The sequence below is a fragment of the Gadus morhua genome, chromosome 11, assembly GCF_902167405.1.
Source record: "Gadus morhua chromosome 11, gadMor3.0, whole genome shotgun sequence".
Classification (NCBI taxonomy): domain Eukaryota; kingdom Metazoa; phylum Chordata; class Actinopteri; order Gadiformes; family Gadidae; genus Gadus; species Gadus morhua.
This window is the reverse complement of record NC_044058.1, coordinates 7,574,860-7,599,227: the sequence shown is the minus strand read 5'-3', so window position 1 is coordinate 7,599,227 and position 24,368 is coordinate 7,574,860. Positions and strand designations below refer to the sequence as shown.

Sequence of the window (24,368 nt, the reverse complement as noted above, 5' to 3'; positions counted from 1 at the left end):
AAGGAATTTAGAATTAAATGTTGCTTGGCCACTTTGGCTTTGAACGGGGGTCCCCTCTCCGCCCCGTTGGCCGATTTATCCCTATCAGATCACCGTGAAAACCTCTGGAAGTATTCTCCCTGTACACGAATACAACTTCATTGTTGTCGATTGTCGTGCCTTAGACCAAACAGCATACTGTAAACCCGTTCCTTATTTTCATGGAGTAGCCTGCGGCGATTTAAGGAGTGTGTTCGGTAACGTCTCTAGGCCAACCCCTTTACCCCTTCGTTGGATTGGTGTGCGCCATAATGCTGTCGTGTCTCCATCGCAGCAGTCTGTTGCTGTGGGCAGGCCAGGAGAATTTTCCGGGTGTATTCTATGTGGATCCTATTACCATCGTTTATCACGTCTGGATTGCTGTATGCAGTGTTTAAGTATCGTAGTCTTATTACTGCAATACCTGCTATTTTGTAGCTAGTTGAATATAACCAACCAAATATATAGGCTTACAGTATGATGTCATCGCTGATCCTAGTTGTGTCTGTTACATTTGTGAGCATTCAATTGTGATTTGTAATACAAGGATTTAATTTATTGGAAAATATTTATTAAACATCTACAAAAATAGACAAAACAATTAATTAAAACGGCATTAAGGTTGCAAGCTTTCCTACAAAGACCCCAAAGTAAACAGAAACATTTTCATATATTAATGAAGGAAATAATTCTGTCCTAAAAATATGTACACACCCATTAGAATTCAGCTTTGGAGAGAAAGGACAAAATCGCAAACAGCGAGGAGTTTCATACAGTAAATATAAAAACATTTATAGGCTCAGATGAGCTACAGTGTATCAGATACTGTATTCAAATGGCCCAACCATTCACACTAAGTAAGTAAACAGGATTCAGCTGATAATCTCAATCTTTACTGCCATGTTTAGTTAGATGGCTATTGTACAGCCATAGATGATGTCACCACAGTCAGGTAATGTGTCAACATTTGGTTCATTCATAGCAGAGTACCATTCTACTCATAAAACATTCAAAACGTTCTCTCTATTGTTTTAATGAGGCGAGTAAAATTAAACTAAAATGTGTTTGTGATCAATGACATATTATCTTACATGAGCCCAGTTTAGTTAAAAAACATGTGTTTGTGATTAAAGATACAATATGAATGAATCAGTCTCAACACAGACCATATCTTATCCTCCCAAAATAGTATAAATGGTGCAATCCCACTTTCCAAAATATGTTTTTTACATCCATTTGGGGTGGTAAAACCTCAGTATAGATAGTTTGAAAACAACCAAAGGCTGAAATGGTTAAAATACATTTACAATGCATTATGTTCACCCATTGCAAAGATTCTAAAATGAAGGCATGGGTGAGTTACCATTCATATTGACAGATAGACTGGACATATACAACCAATAATGATGAAACATACTCATCTTGGCCAGAGATACAGGATCTAAAGTGCAGCTGGTATTTTGGAATTTTACATTTATCCCCGTTTCTGGGTCACAGACAGATAACAGAGACGATAACACGCATTCGTCCGGGCAACAGTCTGAATATGTTCTGTCGTGTCCGGTAGGGGGCAGCATTGTCTTCCTCCATCGTGAAGCCCTTCTCCTGTTGTCTGATGTGACAATCTCATGTTTGCAAGTAGTATTCGTCGTTCTGCTCGTTTTAGTTTCTCTAGTCCATATGGCTCGACGGAGATATATCCTTTCCATGTTTGTGTGCTTTGACAGAGACGGGGACGGGGCTGTGGTTAAGAGTTTCCCATAATCCTACAAGGGAACTGTGTCTGCTATACTGCTACATTGATGTTCCGATAGTTTGACCGACTGCCATTTTTGGGTGCAGTTAAAGCAGTGGGTAGAATGAGAGTCCTATAGCACTCTGTATAGAGTAAAGGGCTATTGGCTAAAGGATACCAAATCAATGTGGCTTTAAAGAGCCGTCTTAGTCCTTGTGTGTGGAAACATGCCCTACACTGTATTAAGGAGGTCGCTCTAGAGCCTTCTCTGTCCGGACAGTGGACAGTGCTTCATACTGGACAGGGCATATAATACACTGATTTACTTAGGAAGTAGATAAATGTAGATATCAAGACAGAAACATGTCAGGGCATTTTTTTACGAGAGCATCATAAAGTGTCTGTCTGTCTGTCTGTCTGTCTGTCTGTCTGTCTGTCTGTCTGTCTTTGTGATCAGGTTCAATACCCAGGTCTACAGCGGCAGCCACCCTTCACCAACCAAAACATTTTAAAAGCAGAGCGGTTCGGCGGGTATATCTACGACAAGGTTAATCTGGTACTCAACCTAACAAATAAGAGTCTAGGCTGGGAGCTACTTCCCCGCAGCCTCTGCCATAATACGTGATATGAAACCTACAGCAGCGTTCAGCATTAGTCACACACAAGCCCAGCTAAAGCTCATCTCCCAGTTAGTTGCTCCCACCACCAACAACACGGTCACCACCACCACACACGTGTAACGTGTATTAGCAACGAAACACTAATAAAGAAGAGGGGGGGGGGTTATGGAGTGGAGGCCATTTCCCGGACATGAAAACCGATCCAGCGGTGTCAAAGCCCCGTCCGCCCCAGACGCAGAGGAGAGTACAAACAGGATGTACTCCGCCTGAATCTCCTGCCACCACACACACACACCTACTGCCACCCGCCAGCTGTAGCAAAGAAAAAGGCTTAACTAGGCCATGCCTCTCTTTTCCGTATTTATATGTCTTTTGCGCATTGCGTCGTCCAATCACACCATGTTCATGGCGTCCTCGGTGAGGAAGGAGTGGATGTGGGTGAACGAGGGGCGCAGCTTGCAGTCTCTGTTCCAGCAGCTCAACATGAGCTCGTAGAGACCCTGGGGACACACGGCCGGCTTGTTCAGATACACCTGGAGAGGGAGAGAGAGGGAGAGGGAGAGGGAGAGGGAGAGAGAGAGGGAGAGGGAGAGAGAGAGAGAGAGTGACAGAGAGAGAGAGAGAGAGAGAGAGAGAGAGAGAGAGGGAGAGGGAGAGAGAGAGGAAGAGAGAAAGAGAGAGAGAGAGGGAGAGAGAGAGAGATTTTAGAACAGGCAGGATGTAATAGCCAGTGATTTAACAAAACGAGATGATTTCCAACCCTCTTTGATGAGGAAAAAATAGGACGAGTAGTCATGGTAACTAATTTCATGCCAAGTACCAATTTGACAGGAGCTGAAAATGATGCTTTGCAACTGTGAGATGCACAAACATCTCCCAGGTGCAGCAGAGATGACTATCGAATAGATGCTTCCGGGCATCGGTATTGTAACATTAGACATTAACTGGACTACTAAAGACCAAACTGCATGTCGTCATCATCTTTATATTTTCCCGCTAGCCGCAGTAGTGGCCTTGGAGCAGCCCTGCTTGAACCTGGGGTCCAGCAGTTGCAGGAACTGTGTTCTCTTCATCGCCTTTCTCCTGGCCTGCTGAACATCCATGTCCAGGAGCCTCTCTATCCAAGTCCAAATCTTTCTTGGCGTCCTCAGGTAAAATACAACCTGTTTCTGTAGTTGGCTATTATCCGGTCTACATACATGACCTCCATACTTAAGATGTTGTAGGTAGTAGCAAAAGTCACGCATTGGGAGGGTGTCAGTTATATAGCGCAGCTGTTCGTTAGAGATCTTGAAACTCCAGGTCACCTTTGACTTGTAATTTTGGGTCAATATTTTTTCTTCCGTCACTCTGACTAGGAGCATTCTTTTGTTCAAAACACCCTCGTACCCCTCGCACATCGAAGTTCACTGTAAAGCCAGAGTCGGGAAATCCTTTCAATGTTTCACTTCGGGCTACTCTTACTACAAAGTCCATATATATGTTTAAGATGGGAGGAGATCCAAGGCACCTTAGCGGCCCCCGACTAGAGTTTCAAAGAAACTAGTAGTCCCCTTAAGGCTTGCCTTTGTACCAGTGTACATTGCACATAGTATAGCAATCTGGTGTGGACATCCGAGTCGAATGTCAAAGCAGCGGAATAAGGCATCTCTCGATAAAGGCTGTGAAAATTGAGGTTCTTGATTGCCTCAATGTTTACAGTATCTGACATAAGATGAATATTGCACCTTTGTTGATCAGTTTGCCCTGAATCCAAACTGCGTAGATAGAACAACTTGCTCATATGTTTCTCTGAACCTGTCAGTGACAATGCCTGATACAACTTTTAAGGCTGTTGCGATTATGCTAAGTCCTTTGTAGTTTTCAGCAAGTGACTACAGCACTCTCTTGTGCAGACAGGTTATGAATGCCCGTAGCCATTTGGTGGGGACCAGGCAGGACCATATCATGCCTACTAGTAGCACAATGTACTTTATCGTCCCTTCGGATCGTGAGTATTTCAGCTGCTTAACATCTGAAAATGTTCAATCTCTTTATGCTGCATTCAACTTCTGTACGACTTGTTGTAGAGGTCTCAATGGTAGGTAGATCATCTGGTGGTAGCAGATGTGGATAGTCCTCGGGATGTTCCAAATCTGGAAGTGTTTTTCCAAGTTCCGAATCAGTGGTCTGTTTGCGTGCGATAGTGATGTGTGTGCTTTCATCAAACTGAACTCCTCTTCGGAATCACGTCCCACTGGTGTCTCCCTGGATGAAATCACGCCCCACAGGTATTCCTGTTTGTCTCCCCCTCAAGGAACGGTGTCTCCACACGAGAACCCTGAGTGCTCCGTTAGAGTCTTGAAGCCAGCTTTTTAAGCCTTGCTTCTCCACCTGGTTTCAGCGCTAATGTGCTCACTGGCACCCTCTGGGGGAAATGGGCAGTATACCCCAGCTACAACCTCTCCCCTGGGCCTCCAGGGTGGAGGTGTGTGTGTGTGTGTGTGTGTCTCAAGTGGCCCCACATGACATGCCTGTTGGGAGGGTCAGGCGGAAGAGACTAACACAGGGTTTGCGGGGGTGGATGCAGGATGACTCTCCACTGTTCTAAGTCAACGGGAAGAAATCTGATTGCATTCAATAAAAAAATGTACGTAATACGTACATTTTCAAGTTCAACACTATATTGCACTATATAAAGCCTGGCGAGCTCCTTAGAATGTACCTATCCCCCGCCGAACGGTGGTGTGTGAACCAACGGGTTACGTCGCAGACGCCACCTCCATGTTGTTTGCGGTCTCGGGGTGTGTGTGCGTACGTACCTGTCTGCCGTGGTTCCTGAAGAACTCCCCAGCGTTGTCGATCACCTGCTCGTCCGTTAAGTTGGAGTACGGCTGCTCCTGGCACACGCTCAGCATCTCCCACAGCGTCACGCCGAACGCCCACACGTCGCTGGCTGTCGTGAACTTCCCCTGAGAGCACATCAGCGTCATCATCATCATCATCATCATCATCAACCCCCTCATGTCTATTCAAGTGGACTCAAATCCATTTGTATGCATTTTCACATCATCAGCTATGACATAGTCAGTTATTCTATTTTTCATATATCTGCTGTATATGAAAAAGATGCATCTGTGCTAACTTCCGGTACGCGGCTGCATAAGGTACCGGTAGTTATGGTACATGCTGGTGTTAAACTGACATGTGTTAAGTCCAATTACATTTCTCTATTGTGAGCCCGAACACATAGCACAGTGATTGACAGCTAGCTTTGGTTCTGAGGGGTTCTGAATCAAAGCGATGCACAACCTGAGAGACCACAACAAACCTACCACTCTTTGAAAAGAGGGGCGTACTCCTCGCCCCTCTTGTCTCATGCAAAAGCCTTATAAAAGACGTTCACAAAAATGCCTTTAACAGCTAGTTCAACTTTATACAATGCTAAACCTTATTTGACATACATGTAAACATGCATATAAAACGTACTTATCCACATTCTCTTCATATGTCAACCCCAACCCTCACCAAGGCTCAAAATATGCGACACACACACACACACACGCACACACGCACACACACACACGCACACACGCACACACACACGCACACACACACCATGAGTATGCACTCCCAGGCCATCCAGCGGATGGGCAGCACCGCGCGGCCCTGGATGCGGTAGTAGTCCCCGGCGTACAGGTTCCTGCTCATCCCAAAGTCTGCGATCTTGATGGGGCGCTCCCCGCCACGCTCGTCCCCGCCCTCGCCCTTCTCGCCGCCCACCAGACAGTTCCGGGTGGCCAGGTCCCGGTGGACGAAGTTCAGCGACGCCAGAAACTTCATCCCCGACGCGATCTGGCCCGCCATGGCGATGAGGGCCGGGTAGCTGAGAGAGAGAGAGAGAGAGAGAGAGAGAGAGAGAGAGAGAGAGAGAGAGAGAGAGAGAGAGAGAGAGAGAGAGAGAGAGAGAGAGAGAGAGAGAGAGAGAGACAGGGAGAGAGAGAGAGAGAGAGAGAGAGAGAGAGAGAGAGAGAGAGAGAGAGAGAGAGAGAGAGAGAGAGAGAGAGAGAGAGAGAGAGAGAGAGAGAGAGAGAGACAGGGAGAGAGAGAGAGAGAGAGAGAGAGAGAGAGAGAGAGAGAGAGAGAGAGAGAGAGACAGGGAGAGAGAGAGAGAGAGAGAGAGAGAGAGAGAGAGAGAGAGAGAGAGAGATACAGACAGAGTGACGTAGAGATACAGACCTAAACCCAGATACCTTAACACACACACACACTAGGGCTGCTCGATTATGGAAAAATTATAATCATGATTATTTTGGTCAATATAAATTCTGATTATTCAAACAGAGTTTGAAAACATGATGTATTTATATCTCTGAAAAAACACTTTGTAACTGAGAACTGTGAAATTTTGCCTAAAAGAATGTACAGATATGTATCCAGCTAATCTGCACTTTCTATATATTTTTCTTTTGAAAACTTTTTTTTTTTTTAAACTCATAGTCACGCTCACACACATTAACATGTTGTTGTATGTGTGTGCCTGCTGATGAGATGACCATCGGTGAGTTCAAGATGTTACCTGATGGTGGGGGCGTTGTGCGAGGGCCCGGACTTGTCGAGCAGGGCACGCTGGGACAGGTACTGGTTGAGGTCCCCTGACTCCATGTACTCTGTGACCATGCAGAGTGGGTCGCTGCTCACACACACGCCCAGCAGACTGATGATGTTGGGATCCTTCAGCCGCGACAAGATCTTCACCTCCTTCAGGAAGTCGTTCCTGAGGGGGGGAAAGAGCGAGAGCGAGAGAGAGAGCCTCAATTAATGTAAAGGAAGGCAGACTGAGACATATACCAGAGGAACTAAAGGAGATAAACTATTCAGAACAGAGGACAGCTCAATCATAAGAAAACAAAAACAAAGGAAAAACAAATCACTGGTAAACATAGAAAAATTTGTCTTTATAGCTTAATAGCAATAGAAATACAAATCTATCAGTATGCTACAGACCTGGCGTTCTTGGATGCATCGGGGCGCAGTATCTTCACGGCGACCAGGAGAGGGCGCCCTTTCCTCACGTTGAAGGGGAACTCCAGGTTGGGCAGATCTTGAGGGCTCTCGATTTCACACAGGTGCACCTACAACGGGTAGCAGAATGAGAAAACCGACCATAAGACGTTGGAGTACAATAGTAACACAGTTGGATTTACATTGAAATTGATGAGTTAAGTAGTTGTCTTAATTGTCCAATTTCTGTATAATTTTGTAGATTTATTGTTTCTCTTATTCTATTGTGCTATGGTCCTGAATTTCTCATCTGGAATTAATAAAGTACGATCGTTTCTTAATTGCCTTGAGCAAGTTAATATCAGCTTATCTGTGCATAAGAACACATACACTGAAGCCGGCCACACACCGGCGCCAAAGCTCTGCGGTGCGCATTTCACGCCCGTCATTTGCCGGCCCTAGCACCAATAGGAAGCGGTGCGCTGCAGCACCGTTGTGATATGTTTGAAAGAAGCAGATCAACAAACATAGTCGGTATAGGCTACCATAACGTTATACCAGTTGTTTTATGACGACATATATGGCCCTGCAGCCCATGATCCTCTGTTTGTGCTTACAATGATACTCACATTAATTCATAGTTACTTTATGTACTGTCGGGCACTTTGTTTAAGGTTCAGTCACTTTACACACTTCACGTCATTGCTCATTCTTTTTGCATTGTGGAATTGTTAATCTAGTGCATCATCAATTTCCATATGTGCAGGACCTTGTATCAAGCCGGGATGTACCAAACAGCTTTAAAAAAGTGCATTTTCAGGGGCGGCGATGCTAGGGAATAGAATAGTGGCGTGAAGCCTAGCGGGGCAGCGCGCCACCGAGCGCTGGCGTGCGTCTAGCTGCCGCCGGTGTGGTGGTACTAGTACTAGTACGTCCAAAATAATGGGGGCGTTCTTTTTGACAAGCCGCTTCGGCGCCGGTGTGTGTTGGGCTTCATACACGCGCACACATACTCTTCTCCTGCTCCTCCCTACCTCTCCAAACTGTCCCTCGCCGAGCTTCTCCTTGAAGACGAGGCACTGGCGGGGCAGCTCGGGCAGGGGCCCGCCGTCGGCCCCGGGGCCCGGCGAGGCCAGGGCGGGCACCGCGTATGTGTTGTTGCCACTGACACCCTGCAGGTTGACGATGTCCGCCTCGGCGTAGTGGGGCACGCTGGGGGGCTGCGGCGGAGACACGGGGGGAGACAGGGAGGGGTAGGGGGGGGAGCCCGGGTATGGGGGGGGCTCCTCTTGGGCTGGGGGGAAGCCCTTCTCCAGGTCGTCCCGGTCCATGGCACACGCTGTGGGAGGGGAAAGAGGGTGGGGGGGGGGGATGGGGGTCAGGGAGGGCGGACTTGAGGAGGACGTAATGGAGGAGATGAAAAGAGGACGAGCGGTCCTTTTTTATAGCTTGTTTAAGAAGATAGAAATCCTAACACCCTTTCTTCTCTTGATTAGAGACACGGTTGGAGCAACCTTCAGCGCTAAATGAACCAGGAAATGGGTAAGCGAGTGAGTCTGTGAATCAGTAAGTGCGTTAGTAATTGACAGAGTGGGTTAGAAGTTAAATTAATGAGTAAGTAAGCAAGTAAATACGGGTTTCAAGAGAGTCGAGGTGAAAGTCAAACGCATGCAGTTTGATGTGCAGTCGGGTCTTCAAGAGCAAAGCCGGCGTTGTGTTGAGTGCCCCTGAGAGCTGTTAATAGCACCACCGCTGCCCTGGGGTATGTAGTGGGGGGCCCCCCCAGGTCGGGGGTCTCTTACCCTGGGGCACATTGAGGCTCTTCTCCTGAGCCGGAGAGTGGCCCGGGACGGCCAGGGGCCGTGCGGCGTCGCTCTGATCTGACAGGAGCAGGTGATAGGCTGGGTTGTTTAACAGCAAGGCTGGGTGGACACACGGAACAAGGCACACGCATAGCACACAAACAAACACACACACAAACACGTTGGCACACCGAGGCAAGGCACACAGAGCGCACGGTGCAGCGGCAAGCAGCACACGCACGTCGGCGCACACCACACAACGCACAACACAAGTATGACACAAGGCAAGGACACAGCGCTACAACGACTGGCTTCTCAGTTAGCGAATCGACGACACTCAGATCACAGCAAGCAACATAAACACAACACAGGCTACGACCAAACAATGACGAGGACGACTCAGGATGAAATAACAGGTTATGGACGCTTGTTACTTTAAACCACACACACACACACACACACAAGTTAAGACAGCATGCCAACCCCCTGTAACGCAGAGCAACAGCAGCAATGCCTCCCCGCCCTCTACTGAGCCTCCATGCTTTTCTATTCCCTCCGTCTCCTGTCTGAGTCGGAGAACAAAGGGCCTATTGTGCCCCTCTGCGCTGCACATCTTCCCAGAGGCTGTCGCTCCATGGCAGCCTGTCTGGGTCCATTTGGTATTTGTTTGCTGCTCTATCAAAACAGTGTGTTGCAGGCGGCCGTGCCCGGAGTCCCCTTTTTCCGCTCAAACCTGACTTTAGTTTCCCCCTTTCTTTGGTGTCTAGGAATGCGTTTGCCGTTTGATTTGATAAAACCCCTGCAGGGTATCTCGGATCGCACAGACGAAAACGTTCAAGGACAAACTGCCACACAATGGCTGTTTCAAAAGGAGAATTTCTTGTACTTTCTTCACAAATTTCTTCCTGATTGACATGGCTTTGCCCCTTTTTGAAAGTATGTACTACCACATTTATTATATTATTATAATGCCGGACTGAAGAGTTCCTGTCAATCAAATAGACGTCTTCAGAGCTAGAAATAATTACAATAAACCAACACTACCTTATAATTATAGGCACCCTCAAAGTACCGTATACATGTGGATGTGAGTGTGCGGGTCCGCCCCAATGTACACGTGTCCATCCAATATATGAGTGTTTGCGTGTGTGTCTATGCCTAAGGGTATGTGTGTTTATCCTCATGAGTTTAACTGTGTGTGTCTATGCTCATACGTGTGTACGTGTGTGTTTATACTCAAGTGTGTACGTATATGTCTATACTCATGTGTGAGCACGTGTATGTCTAACCGTGTGTGTGTGTGTGTGTGTGTGTGTGTGTGTGTGTGTGTGTGTGTGTGTGTGTGTGTGTGTGTGTGTGTGTGTGTGTGTGTGTGTGTGTGTGTGTGTGTGTGTGTGTGTGTGTGTGTGTGTGTGTGTGTGCTCACCGGTGCTGTCTCGGTCCCGGTGGTTCCTGGGTCGCAGCAGGGCGGTGGGCTCCTGGTACTCGCCCTCGCCCTCCCGCTCCCGCTCCTCGGGGAAGGTGTGTATGCGCTGGTAGCGGCTGGAGTAGCTGTGTGTGTTGTTGATGACCACGTGGTCGGAGGGCACTGACAGATGAACGCGCAAGTCATCACTGGACAGGCTGCCATGGGCCTGGACACACGGGGGAGCGGACAGGAATGCTTAATGCGGACCAAACATGTTTCCCCCACCGCGGGGTAAGATATAATGTCTTGAGTCCAGTTGTGGATATTTATACCGCAGGACCGCACAATTAGAAGCAGATTCAGGATCCTTCCCAGCAGGTCTGGATTTGGTTACTGTTGCTTGGCTTGTTGAACAACAAAGTCATGCTCTGGATGCCAAACCATTGCACTGTTAGTGGGCTGAAATACGCTAATGGACATTTGTCAGAAAGAGTGCAAGCCTGCACCAGACTAGCGCACCTGTATCATTCCTACCTTGCCCAATATCTTTTTCCAGTACTGCCTCCAGAGAATGACAGCTATGACGGCCAATAGCAGCAGGATGATGCCCACCAGGCAGCCAATGAGAATGGCGGTGTTACTTCTGTCGTCCTTGGCCACGGGAAGTCCCGCCCTGGGAGTGATGTCAGCAAAGTTGGAACCTGAAGGTAACATAAGCAGATTATAGAGAATGGTCAAAAGGGAAATGCCGTTAATGCAATCATATGCTATGAGGCTTATCGAAGTGATTTTGTGTATCAGTACGTTCACATGCACATCAAACCACAGTCAGGCAGAGTAATAATAATATTAATAATAATACATTTTATTTCAAGGCGACTTTCATGACACCCAAGGTCACCTTACAATTCATCTAACAATCCAGAGATAAAAACACCAAGAGCTGGCATAGCCAAGAGCGGGATAAAAACAAGACATAAGGTGAGGAGAGAGACAGGTAGGAGGGGGATAGAGGTATAGCAAGATGGGGATACAAGGGCAAACGAACAGCTGGTAATATTCATCTTCCAGTAGAGGAATTAACATGCTCTTTATGGCAGTTACATCGTCATTAAAGTGACCGGGTTACAGCAGTGAGGTCAGTTATAGAAGTGACATCCTTTACATCCTTGATGCATACTGATACCAGACTATATACGGCTTTCAAAGCAAGACAGTGACTCACGCTCTGACGCACACAGCACATTACTTCTATTGAAATAAGGATATTACATGAAGTCCCCAACTCCTATATGCATGCAGCATGTTGTATTTGAGTGAACAGCAGAGTAAAGTGTGTGATTTTGAAGCCAGTGTGTCGTCTGGCATTGTGTCCAACTCATTGGTAAGTCACTGATTGGGCAGATTTGGTGTCACATGAGCTTTTATCCAACCGTACAAAATAGCAGACACGCTCTGAGTAGAGAGCCTCTAAAAGCCTGCAGTACAATAGGAACACTGTTCTGCCTCGACAGAATCTCCAACCATTCCTCTTAACACAGCCACCGCACTTACCTCCCCCCACAGGATTACACAGAAAGTCAGGGTGCATTATCAAATCATGACAATGATTGAGACCAGATGGTGCCCACTATTAATCATGTCGTCGGCAGGTTAGGAACAAGTAACCTTCCAAGCAAGACATACGTGCATGCATGTAAACATACATACCCCTCCACGAGCACACACACATCCACACACACACACACACACACACACACACACACACACACACACACACACACACACACACACACACACACACACACACACACACACACACACACACACACACACAATAAAATGATTTAGTGAATTCTGTGCTTTGGTGTACAACATGCAGTTAGCCTGTGCATATGTTGCTATGCTTGTTCTGTTTCTCTTGGTCTACCAGCATAGGGGTAAGAATTCCAAGGTAGGCCTGACAACCAAAGCCGATAAGCAAAACAAAGCCAAATGTGTGCACACACACACACACATTTGACCAGATTCCAAGCCTTTGGGCCCAGCCATTGCGTGGTGGTTTTGTAAGAGTTTGATCTTAAAAAACACGCAGGAGACCCCAGGAAACCAAAGTTATTACAGCACATAAATATCCTGTCCTATAGGGGTGTAAAGGTATTTCCCCGTGACTGTATATCTCCAGGAACCCCCCCCCCTCCAACACAGGGGCGGGGCGCGGGGCCAAGAGTCTTTTCTCTCCATATATACTGCATGTCAGTCGCAGAGCTAAGGGACTGGTTAACCTGCTGGGGGGAGGAGGTACACAGCTCTCCCCCACCCACCTCCCCTTCTGTTCCTCTCACCTGCTAGGGAGCCGTTAGCTGTTCCGTTCATCCCGAAGCCAGTGGTCAGGGGGGGGTCTGGAGGAACGAAGGATGAAGAGGGGGGAGAAAGAGAAAGTGAGGAAGAGAGAAAGAGAGAAAGAGAGAAAGAGAGAAAGAGAGAAAGAAAGAAAGAAAGAAAGAAAGAAAGAAAGAAAGAAAGAAAGAAAGAAAGAAAGAAAGAAAGAAAGAAAGAAAGAAAGAAAGAAAGAAAGAAAGAAAGAAAAAGAGAGAGAGCAATAGCAAAAATGACAGATGGCAAAAGTGAGGGAGAGATGGCGAGAAGGGGCCAGGGAGTAAAGTAAATAAATCAATGAATGCAGAAATGGTGATGAGGACGGAGGGAGATCTCTGGACATTTTCCTTTCCCTCAATCCCTCCAGGTCATGAATTTCAGTCTTTGTTGCCGTGGTTGGCCAAGCTGTCCTTGCATGTTCTCCATTTTTGCATATATTGTAACCATGTAGCAGACGTGAATACTTTGCTAAAGTTCCTAGTTCTGACTGAGTTGGGTTTGAGACCCTGACACTGTCCGGGAAGGAAGCCAATGGAGTCTGTGGGGCATCATACAAAGACTCCACCCCCCCGCCTCCCACGATCCCCGACGCCTCGAGACACATGGGAGAGGGGAGGGAGGGGCGATCGAGAGAGAGAGGGTGAGAGATAAGCAAAGGTGCATATAGCAAGAGAGGTGAGGGAGGAGGAAGAGGAAAAGGGAGGGATGAAGAGGAAGAGATGGGGAGAAGATGGACAGGTGTAGGTAATGGAAGAAAGGAGGAAGAGGGTTGAAGAAGAGGAACAGATGGGGAGAAGATGGACAGGCGTAGGTAATGGAAGAAAGGAGGAAGAGGGTTGATGAAGAGGAAGAGATGGGGAGAAGATGGACAGGTGTAGGTAATGGAAGAAAGGAGGAAGAGGGTTGAAGAAGAGGAGGAGGAGAGGGAGGAATTGAAAGAGTCAACAGTTAACTCACCAGATGGTTCCGTGGTGGCGTTGGACGCGTTGTAGCCGGACGTGGGAACGTGGGAGCTGAGGAGTACGGGCGGAGGGGCCGTGGTTGAGGGAGATGGGGGAGGAGGAGGAGCGAGGCGGGGCGGGAAGGAAGACTTCTCCGTGGCGTCGGCACCGTACGGCTCTGGGGAGACAGAGGAAGGGAGAGTCAAGATCATTTAATGTAGAGTCATAGCCTCATTAAAATGTACTTTTCTCCATTAAGTCATTCAGCAGACCCTTATTTCCCAAGCAACTTCGGCAGCAGTGAAATGAGGAGCAGGTAAAGGTCAGGATTTGTGCTCAAGGATGCCCACAGGCAGAGAGTGGACATTCTGGAATCAAACCCAGAACACATTAAATTCCCCCCATGGTTCATAATGAGCAGGACAAGAAATACAGTATCTCCACCACAAATGGACCCACACCGAGAGAGTCCTTGTGCTGTTCCTGCATTGGCTGTTGTATTTGCACAAAGAACCGCTCTACAGATAAGATAACATGATATAGCGAACATGTTTATCAAGGGCCGATAGCTTCCTATGGTCGGCGTAGGTGAGGCGGGGGTTCGCTCTCATCCTCCACGCACCGGAGAAGAAGGAGATCTCGCTGATGAGGAGCCAGCGGTCGGCGAAGAAGAAGGTGCAGCTCAGGATCTGGGCGGTCTGCGCGCCCAGCGGCAGGGAGATGGGCCGCGACGAGGGGTCCTTCAGGTCCTCCAGGGGCACCGCCAGCACCAGCGCCGGGGAGCTCCACTCCTTCAGCAGCGTGGCCTTGAAGAGGCACGCCACCCGGTTGAAGACGCGCACGCCCTGGGTGTGACGGTTGTTGCTGTGCACCTGGGGGAGGAGGAGGATGAGAGGTAGGGTTGAGTGGGTGGGGAGGAGGAGGAGGAGGAGGAGGAGGAGGAGGAGGAGGAGGAGGAATTGGGTGGGGGGAGAAGGAGGAGGAGGAGAGAAGAGGAGGACAGGATGAAGTGCTCATTCAATTTACTCTTCACCTGGCTCAAAACCAACTTTCTTATCTCTTTCAAATTCAAATGGAATCTGGGATGAATAAATTTCATCTTATCTTATCTCACGAAAAAGAGACAGACAGTCCCCTTGTACCCATCCAAAGCAGCCTGTATGGAGGTGTTTACCGAGAGCTATGGGAGGGATTTAATTTACACTGAATTAACGACGTTTCTATCCTGTTTAATGTTAAGTGCTCATGGCCTCAACACACTTCCAGAGTGGACGTCCAGACTGCAAGAAGGATGAGAGAGCAAGGGAATTAAAGAGCAGTAGAGGAGGGAGAGCACGGGACGATGGGAGAATAACAAGGGATGGGAGTGAGGAACAGGGAAAAGGTCAACAACTGCTCTCTTGTTCCCAGCGCCAGAGTGGAGCCAACGAGAGCTGATGCTGTAAATGCTAATTTAATGCATCGGTGAAGGCGGGGCGGGGGACAGATGCGAGGCAAGGGCGTGAGGATGAATCGGGTGAATCGGGTGAACCGAATGAGATTTAGGATTAGGAGAGGGTGCAAGGGGGCCGAGAGCAGGGCTGAGATGGAAGATGTTTAACGAGCAAAGGTAGAGGTCAAAACAATAGATGTGTGGGATGGGATGGGAGCAGGATAAGGAGGAGGTGATGCGAGGGTCTTCTCCCTCCATAGGAGAAAGGCTGGTGCAAAGAGCGGCCATGACAGCCTAGACATTAAACTGACACTTTTAGCAAAGAAAATGCCTCGCTAACCCAAACCACATGAGGGGAACATACACCCACACACAATCATATTTGCACACACACACACACATCCCCACACACGAACTCCCTTGGAAACCCACAGAAATATTCCACATGGGAAGAAACACAAACGCACACACACACACACATATACACGCACACACACACACACAAAACAAGTCACATGTGTTACATATGGACAGAACCAGTTGGGCAACACACAGACACACACGTGTGACTGTTGCAAGACACAGGGAACAGCTGTGCCAGCGGCTAGGTTAACATGTAACTGATGCCATCTACTGTGTGGCTGGCTTCAGCCGGGGGGGCGGGGCTAACAGAGTAACACACTACTCCTTCAGGGTGAGCAGGGATTCAATGCAACCAAAACGCAGCTCGGCACGGAAACAAAGTGGTGCGTTAGATTAATCCCCATTCCTGTACTGTTAATGTGGCCCTTGTTTCAAACTCAAGTATGCGCAGTACTTCATATTATCTCTCTACAAAGTCATTATACGACTACTCTGCCAAGTTGTCTTCTCTAAATTCATTGTAGCTACTCTAATATAGATTGCCTGCTTTGATTGTGTTCAGCTTAGTTTGTAGGGCTTTGTAGAGTGTAATCACCATTGTAGCTGCAACCTTGTAAAGTGTTTGCTCGGGGGAAGGGACCAGACCCTGCGTTGTCAAGGCGACAGGTATAACGTACAGTCTGTGACCGACTGGGGTCAAAGGGCATGTTACACTAGTGGGAGAATGATTAGGCGCAGGTCATGGAAGGCAGGCCAGCCCGGGACAAGAGACAGATTTGGGGCTCAGGTTCCCTCTCTCTATTGACTTGACCCGTGTGTACGACACATCCGCTCCTACGGGCCAGCATGGAGGGACGTGTCGCTTGGGATTAACGTTAAAAAAAATAAACTAAAGTACTTAAAGGTATTAGAAACAGACTTTAGAACCGACCGAGAGAACGACACCCAGGCACCCTTCTTTGGGCGGTTGTTTGACTGGGTCCCAGTCAAACAACAGTGTAGGGATAATATATGGCTGTTGGTTCATTGTGTGTGACTGGAAAATAACACGATGATTTATCGTTATTTAGACAGGGTCGATTTCTGTGACTGTGATTGCAGTGGTGTGGGGGAGACACTGAATTGTTTTACGGCCGTTTGCTATTTCCACACACTCAAGATGGGGCAAGAGTATTCCTCTAACGTTTAGTCACGCACGATGGCTGCGTACATGTGTAGCGCCCATCCCACCCTAACCAACATTCCCATCCTCTGTTTCCCAAGACACTACACACATCCCTTAAACCGAGTTGCCTCACATTAATATCGCTTCTTCACAGTATAACTCCCCCCCCCCCCAAAACCACACAGACACACAAACAGCCCATGATGCAAGACAGATGCAAACGGAGACACCCAGCACAGTCACACTGTGCCCGTGCTTACCAACAGCCAGATAACTACTAATTAAATGGAGGAAAGTGTTTAAAGTAAAGAGAGTAAAGGGCTCCTGTGGTCAGCAGCCCGACAATGGGAATGGATGGTGATTAGATGGAGGATCATCGGAGCCACTGTTTGGTGGAGAGGAAAGAGAAAAGCCAAACCAAACCTGCAGGAGTTCAGTCTGGAGGGTCGATGGAGCTCAACGGCTCGCCTGCTGAGAGCCGGGGAAATCTAGCTTAAGCGACCGACGAATGGGAAGAATGGATTTCAACTGACCACCTTGTGCGCAACACGCCCACCAACTCACACGCAGAGAAACACACACACGCACAGAAACACACACACACACACACACGCACACCCTTAAGGGCTCCATCATCCCATCACGCCCTCGTCCCTAGCGCTCAGCCCCCTCCTACCTGCATGGAGTGGAAGACGCGCGGCTCCTCAAAGTGGAACTCGATGGGGACGCCGCTCTGCCCCAGCATGTCGCGGCTCCAGCCCAGGTAGTCGTAGCCCGGCCACACCCTCAGCTCCTTGGTCTCGCAGAAGTCGTCCTCCCCCAGCACCCCGTCACACAGCTGGCCCAGGCCTCCGAACTGCAACCTGCACGGGTGAAGGAATATATTTTGCATTGGATATTTTGCATAAAATAACTATAATTTCCCAAACAAGCGTTGATTAATATATTCATACACAAATATACTTATGACAGGTTGCTTTAGTTTTCATTTATCTTGTGAACTATTTAAGGTATTTCAGAATCATAATGACTTCATTGTCATACAAAAAAGAGTTTTGTGCGGTTTGTTGGCCCTTTATTACTCCCATTATGTTGCAGTTAAAGTGGGCTGGGAGCAGCAGTTCTGCATAATGGTGAGGATTAGTATTATGACTGCTTCATAGTGCTGCTCCCGTTTATTTTCTTCATGGAATTAGAATTGACTCTTTTGTTTAAGTAATTTAGGAATTTCATTAGGTACATGGCTTAACCTACTAATGCGCTAACCACACGGTGATACGCCTCGTAGCGACCCAGGTTCAATCCAGACCTATAGCCCTATCATTCCCTCCGTCTTTCAACCAACTGTCAATAAAGCAATAAAAAGGCAAATAATAAATAACATCATTAAGAAGCAGGAGGAGCAAAGGCACTTGCTAAAGGATGCCTTGACAGGTTGCCTATAGGCGCCGGTGATCGACCTCAGAACATTTAGAGTGGGAGACGAACCATCCAATCACTAGGACTTATCCTGCCATGTCATGGCGCAGAATTCAATTTGCTTTGATCGATTCTCCTGGGTCGATGTTGGACATTCAGTCTGTTTGGCTTTTCTTGGTTTTCCGGTTTATGCTTCGGAAGGCGTGCTTGGAATTGTAATGTCTTTTCTTAGCACTCTTCATTCTCTCTGTGATGGAGGAGATCCCCCGGGCCTTCCCCAGCGGTGCTTCCCTGTATGAGTGGGCCAGCGGTTCCTGCCCTTGATGTGGACACTGTGGTCCAACGGACACGGCGGGCTGCGCCCTGGCGTCGCAGGGCAGCACGCTTCATGGCAGAGCTGGCGTTTCCGGGTGCATCTGCGGTGTTGGCATTATGTCCAACACAGAGTTTTGTTTTTTTTCTCCACACACACGTCAACATACAGCATGACTCCATCATGTGGCCTGTGGCTCTCCACTATGTGTACCGGACCAACGGGTGCAGAACGCACAAGCAAACAACAACCTTTCAGAATTTAACCACAGAAAACCATGATAAACATTATCTAAAAGGTTCCTTTGTTGTTCTCATCAAAATATCAGTAAATAGCATCGGCATTTTGGTAAGAGCAAGATAATTTCTCACGAAGACAACCCTTATTTATAAGTGCAAAGAATATGCAAATACCAGTGCAAATAATATTACACTGCCTCTTTCTTCTCTTTCTCCCTCATTCACAATTGCCCAACTACGGAATCGTACACTTTAACCGAATGGATCCCGTAAAGCTTGCAAGCTTTCCTCCAAGTCTCTCTCTCTTACACACACACATCTGCTGCAAACACATCTGGGTTACATCAAATGTGTTAGCTCAACCACTAGCCAAACATTTAAGGACCATTAACCCGACCCATGTGCGTGCAGACCTCACCCATCCACAATACACAAACCCCCTTCCACTGGCATCACCCTTACCTTGGACGGCGAAGCCGAGAAAACACAGCACGAAATACCTCCACAATAAAGTCCCGGTAACGTCATTCCCTTTAGCTTACGATAGGCCTGATTGGCTCCTCACACGCTGTGCTCCCGGGGTGAAGGCTCAGCTGGTCCCGAGCCAACAGAACATCATACCGACTGACAAAGACAGATTTCCCAACCATCCTATGACACTCCCAGTTCAGCCTCCAGCCTTGTAAATCTAAATCAACCCCAGTGACAGGTCTGTCATAACAAAATCGAGGTACAGCCTCGCATCCCCGTTGATGTCAAAATAAGTGGTTATAAGAGAAGGGGTGTGGGGGGGGTATCCATATCGAGGTCTAGGAGGGGTGTCTACTCCCCGGCCCCCAAGAGGCTGGACATCTTACCCCTGCTCCAGGCCTCCATCATAGGTAGAGTCGTTCAGGTACACGGGCATCCCGGACAGCTGCATCACATGACCTACTGGAGCCGTGTACGCCTTCAGTCCGTCTGAGAGAGATGGAGAGTGACAGAGGGACGGAGAGAGAGAGCCATTAGGAAGAAACACATTCAAATAAATTAGGAAGACTCAAACACAAAAATCTGTCCAAGCTGTTCGGCACAGAGCCAGAACGGTCACCACTATTGTGAGCAAAGCAAAGCCCTTGAACCAATACAGAACGACCTTAATGAACCCTGCCTGCAGTGAAGGGCTACCAGACACACACACAAATAAACACAGACACACACACAGATAAACACAGACACACACACACACTCACACACAAGCGGGAAAACGCTGGTGAAAAGCTGTCAAATCACATCGAGGCATCAGGAGCACACATTTCCTCGGATTACAGAGACCAACAAGAACATTCAGAGATACAAGCGAACCCATCCACCTTCTCTTTTGGGGGAAACCCAGACAGTTTGAGGGTGTGGAATCACAGTGGGAAGGCAGAACACGCCGCCCAAATGTCTTTGTAAATCAGAACATACATTTAATAATTTCTTTGAATGCTTACGCCAACACCAACAGTTGCAGTAAAACTTTTTAACTGCAGTACAGATTTCATTATTAACAGAGAAAACGATGAAGAGAGAGACAGATTGATTAAGAGAGTGAGATGGTAATAGCTCCCAATATTTTTCCCACTCCACTGAGATGGATAAAAACAACACAAAAAGAGAGGGAATAGAAGAGTAGTGAAACAGGCTGGCGGGAGACCACAGCTTGTTTTATATGGGTAACACAAACAGATCCATGGATCAGCACCAAGCAACCTGTTACAGTGAAGCAAAGCTTCTCTGCTCCAGTTTGCAACCTAATCAGCCTCCTCACACACACACACACACACACACACACACACACACACACACACACACACACACACACACACACACACACACACACACACACACACACACACGTGCACATGAACACACACACACACACACACACACACACACACACACACACACACACACACACACACACACACACACACACACACACACACACACACACACACACACACAGGTGGTCAGCACAGCATGTCCTGCCATAACAAACACTGCTTCATGTCTTCATGTTGAGTCTTAGCGTGTCTTAGTTTCTATATCTGGACCTCCTGGATGGAAACTATATGTGTGTCTACGTGTGTGTGCGTCAACGCGTGTGTGTGTGTGTGTCTGTGTGTCTATGTGTATGTGTGTCTGTGTGTCTATATACGTTTGTGTGTTTCATGCACAAAAGGTGAAGGCAAGTCTTTGTTTATGTGCTCCAGTGTGTGCGTGCATGTGTGACTTATGTTACTCGCAGAACTGGGTCGACTTAATACGACTCGTCACAGGGAAGCGGGAAGGCGAGAGCGATCGTTACTGAATCCTTTTATAATAAACATTAAAAGCAGCAGTGAGACCCCGTCTGCTCCGACAGAGGGGAGGGCTGGCGGTGGGCAGGATGATAAATGGATGTGTGGAGTGAGTGCATATTCCACAGTTTGTTCTGAAGCGGCGTCATGCTGCTCAGAGTCCACCTCCGAGCTTCATCTTCCGTACAGACGACCAGGGCCTCGGGAGACAGAGAGGGAGGGAGGGGGGAGGGAGGGAGGGGGAGGCAGGATGGGGGAGATGAGGGATGCTTAACCTCAGCAGTGGTGTTGATCTACACACATCCTGTGTCTCTGGGAGATTCGCCGAGAGAAAGAGGAGGTGAGTGAATCGTAAATACTGAGAGAGTTAGAGGAGTCAGCGGGAGAGAGGGGGGAGCGATGGGGGCAGGGGAGCCACTATTCATCATTGTGTGGCTGTCTTTCCTTATCTGGGAGAAGTGCGGTGAGGCTGTAAACTCAAGTTAATGGTTCAGATCCTGTGGGGGGGAGGGAGGGTGCGGCACAAAGACATAATCATTACTTTCAAAGTAATCCCTTCCTTCTTCCATATGCTTACAAACACACTAAGAATCTCCCTCTCACACTCGCGCACACATGGAAACAGCCAGACCCTTAAGAGCCAGTAAGGTAATCAGTGGCCGGTGATCAGATGCATGGTGTGAGTGTGATATGTATTTTCTGTACTTGTGTTCTTGTGAAACGTCATCAGTCGTAGCCAAAGTACCGTACCAATTCAAAGTTTGCATCAAGTATAGTCGAACAACCCGGAAGTGTTCTTAAACTGGCAATACCATTGAGGATGCATCGGAAGTGACTTCTGTGTGACTTCTGTGGGCATTCCTATGTTTTAAAATATTTGTATGTAATAATAATATAATAATATTATTACATACTATTTTAAAATGAAAGCTGGCTGGGAGTTTTGCTTTATATAATTTGTTTATATTGTTCAGTAGTATATGCCTACATGAGGCCGTAGCACAGTTAACAGATGAGCTGAGATAGTGACATCATCGATTCCGCTGCTGTTCCAATTGCAGGTACGTCCTCCCGTACTCGGAAGTTTGTACTAGGAAGTTCAAACTTGCCGAGTTCGAACTTCCTAGTCCACAAGTCAGAAGTACTTGGTATTGAGAAACGGCCCTACATTATTTTTCACACATTCACAGACAAGGAAACCAACTCTTTTCACACACACACACACGCACACGCACACGCACGCGCACGTGTCGTGCACGCACACGCACACGCACACGCACACACACACACACACACACACGTACCATTCCACAGGCAGCCGTAGAGCTCAACGCGGAGGCAGACGCTCATGACCCGGTCGGCCAGGGGGTAGAAGCGCACCATGCGGGCCACGATGGGGGGGCCGAGGTCCTTCAGGACCACATCGTACGTGTTCTCATTACCTGACACCACCTGGAGAGAGAGGGGTTGGATTACAGGACACATTCTTATTTCACAGAGTAACAATACCCCTGACCTCAAAGCAATAGTACAGAGCCACCCCTGCTGAAAAACACACGCAGGTGAGCCATTCCGCCAAACCTCAGCCAATCAGAAGCAGCCGTAGGAATAGCATGGGTTGGGTTACTAAGCCGAGGGACAAAGCTCGATTTTGTTCTCCCAAACAGTGAAGCAGAACAAGGCGAGTGTGTCCTACCTCCTGGCTGGAGCGGTCCCGCCATGTGATCCACTTGACGCCGTCTCTGGAGTAGCGCAGCCGGTAGCTCCGAGCAAACTCCTGTCCGTGGCCGTCGGCATGGCGACCCTGCGTGCCCACCAGTGCCAGGAAGTGGAGCTGGTGTAGATCCACCTGGAGGCCACATAAACTGAGTCTCAATATACAGGAAGGCACATATAGGATGGGTATGTCAGTGAGGGAGAGTGAGCTGAATGGTAGGTGGTTGAGTCCTGCTTTTAGTTGGTGGGTGAGTGCTGCTTCTCAGTGGGTCTGACCTGCAGGTACTCTGTGGCACTCGGGAAGACGGCTCCTGCTGGACACCAGGCGCCGTCTCCCTCTCCTTTACTCAACCTGGTACAGAGAGGTTACATTATAGTTAGAGGGAGAGGCAGGGAGAAAGAGAAACAGAGAGAGAGACAAAGTCAGACACAGTCCTCTCATAAGAAATATGAGAAAAATGTATTGTAAAATAACACACACACACACACACACACACACACACACACACACACACACACACACACACACACACACACACACACACACACACACACACACACACACACACACACACACACACACACACACACACACACACAAACGCAGCTCTATCAAATCAACCGTGCTTAGAATCAGTACATGTGCAGTCCTTGTTTTCCTTGAACTCCAAGCTCTCCATTTAGTAACCTTAAAATTAAACAAGCACAGATATCGCCTCTGGCTGCATGAGAGAATACACAGAGCTTCAACCAACCCTAGAATATCAACAAGCAAGCGAAGAATATTTCTTATGGTTGCCAAAATGGTTGAAACTCAAATAAAGAAATGACACTGTGAAAACAACAAGAGCAACAACGCCCTCGAATATGACCACACACACACACACAAACACACACACCCCCATTTGAGTCATCCCACACTCCAGAAACCCTCACCCAGCCGTCCCGAGCCTGGCTGGATGCTCCGCGGTACGTTTGGTCCACATGTGGCCCAGCCCGCCGCCGCAGCTGGCTGTTGCTTCAAACCCCACCAAAGCCTTGGAGTGTGTGCCACGCTCTGACCACCGCATGGTTATCCACACCCACCCGTTTAAAACCTAAAGCTTCCACTGAGACGGCCAACTAACAAATCCCTGCATCATCTCTGGTCGCCGGTGACGACGCAGTGGCTGAAGGCCCCCGCACCACTGAGGTCACCTTGAAGACTCGAAACACCACTGGACCAGTGGCGGGATGTTAGCGCTGCACACCGTCATACAGAGACAGGGATGGGGACGACAACGGGACTGTTACTTTAGCCGTCTACTGATTGGCCACCCAACTCGAGGATCTGATCTCTCATATCCCTCCTGATTTAATATCTGTATCTCCCAGCAGACCTTTACAGCTGCCATCTTATCTTTTCTCTTTATCTTTTACTTTTATTCCTCAAACCCCAGACGTCTTTCCAGCCCCCATCCCCCCACAACACCCCATCCCCCCCAAACTCATTCCTCCATCCTTCTCCTGCC

The 24,368-nt window shown here is 48.1% G+C and overlaps 1 protein-coding gene across 5 annotated transcripts in view; it reads right to left on the bottom strand.

Moving 5' to 3' along the window:
• Positions 1 to 552: 552 nt before the first annotated feature.
• Positions 553 to 24,368, bottom strand: part of ddr1 (discoidin domain receptor tyrosine kinase 1) — a 45,792-nt gene continuing 21,976 nt past the window's right edge. For 2 of the 5 annotated variants that reach the window (XM_030369680.1, XM_030369677.1), the window contains exons 4-20: positions 23,134 to 23,209; positions 22,838 to 22,990; positions 22,446 to 22,593; positions 19,675 to 19,777; positions 17,523 to 17,709; positions 14,509 to 14,758; positions 13,903 to 14,064; positions 12,912 to 12,968; positions 11,101 to 11,267; positions 10,585 to 10,792; positions 9,159 to 9,278; positions 8,391 to 8,695; positions 7,360 to 7,487; positions 6,932 to 7,129; positions 5,971 to 6,238; positions 5,175 to 5,324; positions 553 to 2,906 (exon numbers count right to left, since the gene is read on the bottom strand). In XM_030369680.1, the coding sequence (XP_030225540.1) occupies positions 2,766 to 2,906; positions 5,175 to 5,324; positions 5,971 to 6,238; positions 6,932 to 7,129; positions 7,360 to 7,487; positions 8,391 to 8,695; positions 9,159 to 9,278; positions 10,585 to 10,792; positions 11,101 to 11,267; positions 12,912 to 12,968; positions 13,903 to 14,064; positions 14,509 to 14,758; positions 17,523 to 17,709; positions 19,675 to 19,777; positions 22,446 to 22,593; positions 22,838 to 22,990; positions 23,134 to 23,209 (2,821 nt within the window). In that variant the 3' untranslated portion in view covers positions 553 to 2,765. The remainder of the gene's footprint in view (positions 2,907 to 5,174; positions 5,325 to 5,970; positions 6,239 to 6,931; positions 7,130 to 7,359; positions 7,488 to 8,390; positions 8,696 to 9,158; positions 9,279 to 10,584; positions 10,793 to 11,100; positions 11,268 to 12,911; positions 12,969 to 13,902; positions 14,065 to 14,508; positions 14,759 to 17,522; positions 17,710 to 19,674; positions 19,778 to 22,445; positions 22,594 to 22,837; positions 22,991 to 23,133; positions 23,210 to 24,368) is intronic. The other 3 variants (XM_030369678.1, XM_030369681.1, XM_030369679.1) reach the window with 3 other exon arrangements.